The sequence below is a fragment of the Dipodomys ordii genome, unplaced genomic scaffold, assembly GCF_000151885.1.
Source record: "Dipodomys ordii isolate 6190 unplaced genomic scaffold, Dord_2.0 Scaffold110, whole genome shotgun sequence".
Lineage (NCBI taxonomy): Eukaryota > Metazoa > Chordata > Mammalia > Rodentia > Heteromyidae > Dipodomys > Dipodomys ordii.
In genome coordinates, this window is record NW_012267326.1 from 1,331,990 (window position 1) to 1,341,800 (window position 9,811).

A 9,811-nucleotide genomic window follows, 5' to 3' on the forward strand; every position below is an offset into this window, starting at 1 on the left:
TAGTGTGTGCATAATAAGTATATCACACTTTTCAAATAATTACAGGAGATTTACCTGAAGATAAAAATGTAATTCTGCATAAACAAGGATCATACACTGTAACATTTGCAAGTTTTCTTTCTGGATTATTAAGGTTATGAATTAAATGTAATTAAAGGATATACTATGTTAAATTATTTCCCTTTAGTTGTCACTGAAACAGAAATTTTACTGAAAGAGCTGGAAAAAATGTTACAACAAGCACTTGAGCCCACATCAATGCCTGATGGATCTAAGGGAGAACAAGAAGAAATCAATACAGGAGACAAGGTAGTATTGGTATTTATCATGAGGTTTAAATAGTAGCAACTTCAAATTTTTTAAATTGCTCCTGGTTGCACAGTTCTAATTTCACAGAATACCTTTTATACATCTGAAAGTTGAGCCTTGATTATCATATTGTGAGTAATAAACCAGTGATAAAAATCAGAAATACATCAATTTAAGCAGAATTGTTTTTTTTTAATTTTAAAACTTTAGGTTTGGGATAGAAGATGGAGGGGCTGTGATAGCTGAGGTAGTCTACTATAGAAAGACCTCTTCCCTGTTCTGACCTTCGCAGTTAGGTACAAAGGCCAGAACAATAAAGATGGTCACTGAGTAAGGATGTCAGCTGTTTGGAAAATGTGCCAGGTCTGGTCTACGCATTGGAATAACCTCTATAAAACTTCATTATTCACATAAGGTCCACCATTTATATCTGGTTACTGTCCCCCTTTGTCTAATTATATTGAACTCGGGAAGGCCATATGTGCTTCCTTTATTCGTGTCTTTGGAAATAAAATGAGGAATTTTTAACAAAACTCAGATCATTAATGGAAAGATCCAATCTTATAGATGTGAGAAAAATAAGTTACACACAGCTGTGTGTGTATATACGAAGTACTACAGTTACTCCTTAAATAGTTAGAAAATAGGCTTAAGACTTCATTCATTCATTCAGATATATACTGTGAATATCATCCAAAGAACATATTAAAATTAACTCAAATATAATGCCCAAGTGCTCCAAGTCCTGGTCCTACCATTAAAGATACGTATAATTTAGTGAAATTATTCATCACCTGCCTTGGACAATCATTTTAAGGACTAAATAAGGTAAACTAGAATAAATGCTAGACATACAATCAGATAGCATTATATATGAGAGTAGGCAATGATAGTTTCTAGCGAGAATGAGCACTTCATTATCTTATCTACCACATTTTCATTTAAACAGCTGCCATCCCAAGTCTGTTTTCAGATGAAAGAAGTGTATTTAGAAAGGTAAAGGTGGCTTCTACATTTGGCTGACATACTGATTTCATTTCTAACTTCAGCAAGTACAAAAAGGAGGCTTCTTGTTATTGTTGTCTTATTGAGAAAGGGTTTTGCTAGGTAACCCAGGCTAGCTTCAAACTTGCGATCCTCCTGCCTCAGCATCCCAAGTGGTGGGATTACAGGCATATACTCCCTCTCCTCCTCAGCAGCCTTACCCACTTCCAGCTAAAGATGGAATTTTTGAACACTTGATATATTGAGTTAGAAATTAAGGAAACATGCATAATTTTTCATCAGAGAGATAAATGTGTTATAAGAAAATAAAACTAATGCCAACTCCTGCTGAGTTGAAAAACATTATTAAATTGACCATCCAACTTACATGAATTTACATGCATTATACATACCAATTGAAGTTCCTTTCTAAAAAGATGTTTTTCTGTGCAGATCTGTTGTGTAATAAGATCTATAATATAAACAGATGTCATCCATCTTAAGTACACCTGATATATAAATTACTATTTTCTAGCAATTGTCTTCTTTATTTGGGCATCTTATGTTTGGTCCATGTTTTCTTCAGTCCTAACAGTTTTTCTTTTCAAAATTACAGACAGGTTGACCTTTACAGTGATGTCCTGGAACCTTTTCAGTCAACAAATTGGTTTCGATTTTGCCATTAAAAACTAGTGACTTCATAGAATAGAAAATTATTTCTGATTTTTATTTCTTATAATAAAGTACATACTTTTATTATGTCATTAGGCAGGGGCTTGCTTTTATTTTAAATTCTTATGTTATGCTTTCAAAAGGCATTCAGGAATTGTAAAAAGTAATTATTTCAACTTGCCGCATGGTAGGAGTGCCACCTTCTGGCAGGCTCCTTACTGTTCTCCATACTCTTGCCAGGCTCAAGATTAAAAGGGCCCTGTTCACTGTTAAATGAAATAGCAACAAAACCATCAAAGTTGGTTTCCAGTTTGAAAGTATACAAATAATCACCTCTGGGATATCTTCTTTGGTTTCTTTTGGTTAGTACAAAGAACTAATATGGCTTCCAAACACAACTGTACCTACACTGGAGATATGCGATGTCTTTTTAGGAGAAATACCCTCTGATAAGCTAAACACATTGAAAGGATTTATCTGGGCCTGGCTTACTTCACTTAATATAATTTTTACAAGTCTTTCCATTTCCTAACAAATGGGGCAATGTCATTCTTTCTGATTGAGGCATTGAATTCCATTGTGTATATATACCACATTGTCTTAATCCATTCATCTACTGAGGGGCATCTGGGTTGGTTCCATATCTTAGCTATGGTAAATAATGCTGCAGTAAACATAGTCATGCTGGTAGTTTTAGTATGGTCTTGTTTGTGATCATTGGGGTAAATGCCCAAAAGTGGGATTGCTGGGTCATAGGGGAGCTCTATGTGGAGTCTTTTGAGGAACCTCTATACTATTTTCCATAGTGGTTGAACAAGTTTACACACCTACCAACAATGCAGTAAGGTTCCATTCTGTCCACATCCCCTCCAGCCATGTAATTGTAACCCCTCTGTATGGTATTTTCACAAAAAAAAAGAAAAACATTTTTTTTTAAAAAGGTTTTATCTGATCATTTAAAGCTATTTTCACAGCTGTATATGTGATCATACACACACACACACACACACACACACACACACATATTTTGCAGTCGTGGGGCTTGAACTCTGGGCCTGAGCACTGTCCCTTAGGTCTTCAGCTCAAGGCTAGTGCTCTACCACTTGAGCCATAGCACCACTTCCAGTTTTCTGGCAGTTTATTGGAGATAAGAGTTTCATAGACTTTCCTGCTTGGGCTGGCTTTGAACTGCAATCCTCAGATCGACACCTCCTGAGTAGCTAGGATTACAGGCATGAGCCACCAGCACCTGGCTTGATCATATTTTTTATCATTCATTTCACCTGTGAAATGAATACCTTCAGCATTTCCACCAGTGGGTGAAAATAATACCACGTTAGGAAAAAATCATATACCATATGTTACCAGAATTCTTTCCTATTTGTCACTGAAGTGCTTTTAGAGATCATATTCCTTGGTAGAGTCACTTTCTTAATTAGGCTCTCCTTTAGCTAATATTAAAAGTGGCAGATCCTGATTTGGTAAGCAATTGGAGGAAATTAACTAAATTTTTCTAAATATGCCTGAGTAATTAAAAAATTGGAATTATATACAAATATGATGACTTGCTACATAATAATTTGGACTTAAAAGTACAATTTATATGTTAAAATGTATAAACTACAAGTATGTTCTTTTTTCTCTTTGAATTGCATGAGAAGTCAGTCCTAACATTAATAAACTCGAAACTATAAATCTCATGTGTATGCGTATGATGAATACACACATTTTACCACTATTCTCCCCTACTCAGCTAGAACATATAGTGACTGTTCAATGTAAATAAGCTAGGAGAAGCTAACTACAGAAACTGTGATTACACCTTCCTAGTTATAATTTTGAAAATAAACCTTTGGGGGTTGGTTAATATCAAAATATAGTATGTCAAAATACAAAAATGACAAAAGGAATCTCACTGAAATCTGTTGAATATTAGCTTAGTGGGAGTAGGAAAGTAAAATGAATAAAAGATATTAATTAAAATATAATATAGGCATATGCAAATACCAGGGAGAAACTCCATGGTACAATTAAAGTCTACAAAAAAAATGAATGACAGGTTCTGTTGGAGGAAGGGTATCAATGGGATAGGGAAAGGCCAATGAGATTGCGAAAGAGATGGAGGTGAATGTGGTCAAATTACTTTAGATACATGGAGGAGAAAAGAGAAATGAATCCTGTTGAAATAGTTTTAAGAAGAGGAGAGGGGCAAAGGGAAAGTGATACACAGTGGGTTAGAGTGATGGAAATAGTTTCCATTGTGAAGCCTTTCCTTGTACAACTAATGTATACTAATAAAAATCTTAATTAAAATAAAAAATGTTTACATAGTCCCAAACAAATGTGGCAATATTGAGGAATTAGAAACAGAGCTTAAATAATAACTTTTTTGTGAGAGAGCAGTCATTTGGTTTGCACTCAAGACCTTGAACTTGCTAGGCAGATGCACTACCACTTAAGCCATGCCTACAGTACTATTTTGCCTTAGTTATTGTTCAGATAGGACCGTAATGTTTTACCTGGAGCCAACCTTGGTCCACAGGAACTTCACTAGGGTTTAGCTCTTATGTAGCAGTCATGTACCTTCCTGTCTAGCTTATTTGTTGAGATAGAGTCTCGCTAAGATATAGAACTATAATCCTGTCAATCTCTGCCTCCCAAGTAGTGGGGATTATAGGCATGAGCCATGGTGCCCAACCAATAATAACTTCACCATACACAGGATACATTATACTATTATATTTGGGGTTCATTATTTGATTACCAGCAAAGAAAACTTTGTATACTGATGTGGCTTGAAAAGTTACTGTTTTATTCTAATAGTGAAGTAACGTTCTAATGAATTCTCTGGTTGTTTTGCAGTTATCTGAATGCAGTCTTGAAGCTCTGGAAAGCAGTTCATGTCAGATCCACCAGGAAGATGACTGTGTTGTAATTGATGGAATAAAATTAAAAGCTGGAGAATGTATTGAGAAGATAACTAACAAGTTTAAGGAAATAGATGCCTTAATGTCTGAGTTTTAGAACATACATATTTTCAAAAGCTAATACAACAATACTGGCATCTTTATCTTTTGTCAAAGTCAGAAACTTCAAAAGCTTTAGTAATATATGTTTACAGCAGGTTGATATTTGTAATCACTTTCTACTTGATATTTTGAGAATGCTCAGGGTTTGGGGAACCAATCAATTAGTATCTAAGTTAAGGTTAGAATTTATTTCACGAACCTTGGATTATTTTGTCTTAATTTTAAAATGATTTGTGAACCTTATCTCCTAAATATGTGATTTACAATAAATATTTAAGCCTTTTATTCAAATGTGACTAAAATAAAATGGCTGCACATGCTATTACAATTCTTAGAGATCATTAAATCGAATACATTTAGAGAACATTTGTTTGTAGTAGAATTGAACACAATAAAAGACAATATAGAGTTGTATAATAAAGTTGCTAATTTCTTTTTTCTTGTCAAGGTGATGTACACAGGGGTTACAGTTACATAAGTAAGGTAATAAGTATATTTCTTGTTACCCCTTTCCTCATTCTTTTCTCCCACTTGCCCTCTCCCCCAATCCCCTCCAAGTTGTTCAGATCATTTCCAACATACTGTCTTATGACTATCACTGTTGCATCGGTTCCCCCCTTGTTCTTTGTCTCGCCATTCTGTTGTTCTCCTTCCATAATTTGGATAAATGTATATACAATACTAGGGTACAAAAATCAAATACAATGACAACAGGGGATATACCATAGGGAGAAGAACATACAAAAGAAACAAAAAAATCACATAGTACATTAAAAACAACAACAAGGAAAAACCTCTTGTGTCCATGTCTTGGAGTTCATTTCGCTTATCATCATCTTATATGGCCATTTGTACATAGTATTGAGCTATTGTAATCCTCTTCTAGGTATATACTTACTAATTATTACAATGAGGGAAACCATGAAGCTATATTTCTTTGGCTCTGGCTAACTTCACTTGACATGATTTTTTCCAAGTATTTCCATTTCCTTACAAATGGAGCAGTGTCATTCTTTCTGATGGAAGCATAGATAAAGTGCACTAAAGGCTTAAAGAAAGACTTCTCTGAAGAGTAAATAAGAATGGCCAATAGACTCATGAAGAAATTTCAACTTCTCTAGCCATAAAAGAAATGCAAATCAAAAGAACATTGAGATTCCACCTCACCACAGTTAGAATGGCTAGAATCAAGACATCTAATAACAACAGATGCTGGAGGGGATGTGGCCAAAAGGGAACACTGCACTGTTGGTGGGAGTGTACACTTGTTCAACCACTTTGGAAAGCAGTATGGAGGGTCCTCAAAAGACTCCACATAGAGCTCCCCTATGACCCAGCAATCCCACTTCTGGGAATTTACCCAAATGACCACAAAAAAGGCCATACTAAAGCTACCAGCACATCTACATTTATGGCAGCATCACTCATCATAGCTATGTTGCAAATTTCTCAAAAGTCAATTGCCTCATAATACTGGAAACAACTACCATAGACACCTTTCTTCAGACTTCCTACTTAAAGAATCTCTGGGAAATTTTGGAACATCAGGATTATGAACACTTACTTGCCTATTAATCAGTATCTCTATGGAGCTGAGTGTGAGGAAATACAATTGATAATGTATCAAGAGAAGTTAATCTGACTATAAAAACTCCAACAAACTAAAAAGTACATCATTGCTCTGTGCTCCTATGAGCAGTTTTAGTAGGTGCCCTTCCAGGTCTGGTCCTACACATTGCAAAATAGGTGTATGTGCATACCTATCATGGTTCCTGCTCTTACATTCTCGGTGCCTCTTTGTGTGGCTAGATAAGCAAGGACATTCCAGGCACATAAAGACAAAAAGGAAGACAAAGCTTAAAGTAAGAACAATAGCAGGAAAGAATGTGGGTACTGCTCTTACCTGAATGATCTGGATTGATGTGTATGTTGATAGGATCCCCTAGGAGATCTGTGAAGAGGCAGCTTCAGGAATTCTATTGGCATACTGTAAGAGCTGGAAGAGAAGTGGGTAGATTTAAGCGAAGTTGATTACAGCAATGATTTATTAAGATTTGGAGGCTGTAGGAGTGAGACTAAGGAACATGTCTGGGAAAGGAGGGAGGAATCAAGGAAGACTCTAGAGTTCTGGTATTCACAATGCTGTTCACTGAGATAATGCATGAGATAATACAATGAGATAATAAAATTGATCAATTAGATCAATTTTATGACATGCAGCTAATACCTCTTAGTGGAACAGCCAGTGCTCATTATCTTCTGATTTCATAGACAGGTACTGAAATTACCATACTGAACTAATCTCTGCCAACATTTTGGTTGTAGAAGTCTTATAGATTTCCACTAAAGTCTTTGTAAAGCTGAATAGCTCAGAATGATTCTGAGAACAAACATTTGGGTTGGTTTTGTCTGCAGAGGAAATTGCAGTATGTTTCCAACAAGAGGCTGGGATCCTCTGTCCATGAAAAAATATAGGCTTTCCAGTTTCACAATAGACTGTGCTACTAAACAGTATGAGGAAGCAATGGACTTACAGCTCTGCCTCTGGGACAATCTTGCCTGGATAGCCCACTCTCTTCCTGTAGATATCCCATGTTCTGATGTACTGACCAGGACATATAGGAGGGACACTGGGTCCTCCATGCCTGTCTTCAGATCTTAGTGTACCACCTACTATCTGATGATCCAAAACAAGTTACTTAACTTCTCTGAGCTAAAGCTTTTTCCAAGTTGAAAGTGGAAAAGAAGGAAACAACATATATAAAGTATATATGACAGCCATAACCTCCATAAAATAAAGCTGGTTACAACTAAGCCTCTCCTGAGACTAACAAACTAATGAACTTATTTTGCAGAACCCAAGGTTACACACCTGCTTCTGGGGGACTAGGACTGAATATTCTGTGATCAACTAACTTTCAGCACAAGCTCAAACTGAGAGATGCCTTGTATTTACAGCTAATTTTTTTTTGCCAAATCTACATGAGAATAACATTAGGAAGTTGTATCTGCCCATCAAAAGAAGTTAAATCCAAGGTTTACTAGTATGTTGGAAATGAACTGTACAACTTGGGAGGGGGTGTGGATTGGGGGAAGGGTAAGTGGAAAAAAAATGAGGGAGAGGATAACAAGTTGGACAAGAAATGTACTCACTACTTTACATATGTAACCGTAACCCCTCAGTACATCACCTTGGCAATAAACTTTTTAAAAACCCAACAAAGTATACCAGTCATACCAAAGTTTAAATGTGCTGTAAGTCAATATGCTAGGACATTTGCCTAAACATTTGATTTGGAATGATACATTCTTGTCCAGGTATATGATTAGTTTACTGATCCTTTTTGGAATGAGTAGGGTCCAGCCCTTCTGCTTTAAGTCTACAATAATGAGTTAATAGAAGATCATCAGAAGGGCTGAGTTAAATCTGTAGAACTTAAGGAGCTAATTGTCAATGCTATCTCTGTTAAACCCATATTCCTAGGAACATTGGTCCATTAATCCCATGCTGGAAGTTAAATTTTTCAGGAACTTCAGTGGTAAAATCCTTAACTTGTATGCTTTGAACAGATAAGCCTTGTTGGCTACCATCAACAGAGGTATTATAAGGAAAGTGAATTCACACATTTGCAAGTCTGTATTTGCTACAGCCTCAATTCTCATACTGTCAGGTTGGTCTTAGATAATCCATTCACTAATAGACTAGCACAATTACAAGTACTGTAAATAGGACTAGCAGCTATGTAGAAATAATTATTAGTCAGATTATTTTATGAGTGTTTCATGAAATTGAGGAATAATGATTGTGGTCATCATGCTGTGCAACAAACTTACCTCTCAAAATTTGGGATACAGAGGTCCTTTTCCACCTCTCAGTTCTAATACTTCAGCCATATGGCCTTCTCTATGATTTTTTCTGTGTATTTCATCCCAGTTAGTACTGTGTGATTTGCAAATTGTGATTTGAAGCCAACCTGAGCCAAAAGCACTGAAAGTCTGTCTCTAAAATAACCAGTAAAAAACTGGGCAAGAGGCCCAAACAGTAGGGTGCCAAGTAGTAGGGCTCACATAATAGGGTGCTAGCTGGTCAAGAGAACTGATTAAACTCAAATCCCTGAGATCAAAGCTTGGTACCAGAAAAATAAAAAGAGAAAAGCCCAGTTTTCTAGCAAAATTTAGAACCAATGGAAGTTGTGAAATTAGAAAATAAAATAGTCTCTTACTGTTAGCCTCTACCCAGAAAAAAAATCCTTAAAATATAAAGGCAAAGGTGGGGTTGCTAATAAGAACTAGAGAAGCAAAAGACCAGGTGACTTTTAGGAAAATAGGACTTTAGGATAAAGACCCGGTCAAGTGGGTGGCTATAGTATCACACCATGTTACAAGGCGACTCTGGAAAGCTTTCATTTAGACAAAATGCTGAATAATCTTCAAGGTACAGTATCTTGGTCCCCTGATAATACCCTAAACATCTATAAGTAAATTTGGACAAAAAAACGAGTTTGAAAAAAAAGTATTATTTTAGACACAGAGTATGAACTGGGACGAAATACACAGAAAAGGCCATGTGGCTAAAGTGTTAGAATTGAGAGGAGGAAAAGGACTTCTGCATCCCAAATTTTGTAGAGGTAAGTGTGCTGCACAGCACAATTATCACAATAGTCATCTGATGCATTTGAGTTCTTGATTCCAATTCTTGTGGCAAGTTTCTCTCTGTATTGGGCCTGTAGGAGTTCTTGTCCCTGGGGTACTGCCACTATCAAAATGGATCTACATCCCGGGTTGGGCCCAGTGTATGAGCTTGAAACTTGTCCAGC

The 9,811-nt window shown here is 36.2% G+C and overlaps 1 protein-coding gene across 1 annotated transcript in view; it reads left to right on the top strand.

Moving 5' to 3' along the window:
- Zcwpw2 (zinc finger, CW type with PWWP domain 2) overlaps positions 1-5,386 on the top strand; it is an 85,979-nt gene extending 80,593 nt beyond the window's left edge. The window contains exons 8-9 of the mRNA XM_013028485.1: positions 188-309; positions 4,828-5,386. Of these exons, the coding sequence (XP_012883939.1) occupies positions 188-309; positions 4,828-4,989 (284 nt within the window). The 3' untranslated portion in view covers positions 4,990-5,386. The remainder of the gene's footprint in view (positions 1-187; positions 310-4,827) is intronic.
- The last annotated feature ends 4,425 nt before the right edge of the window (positions 5,387-9,811 follow it).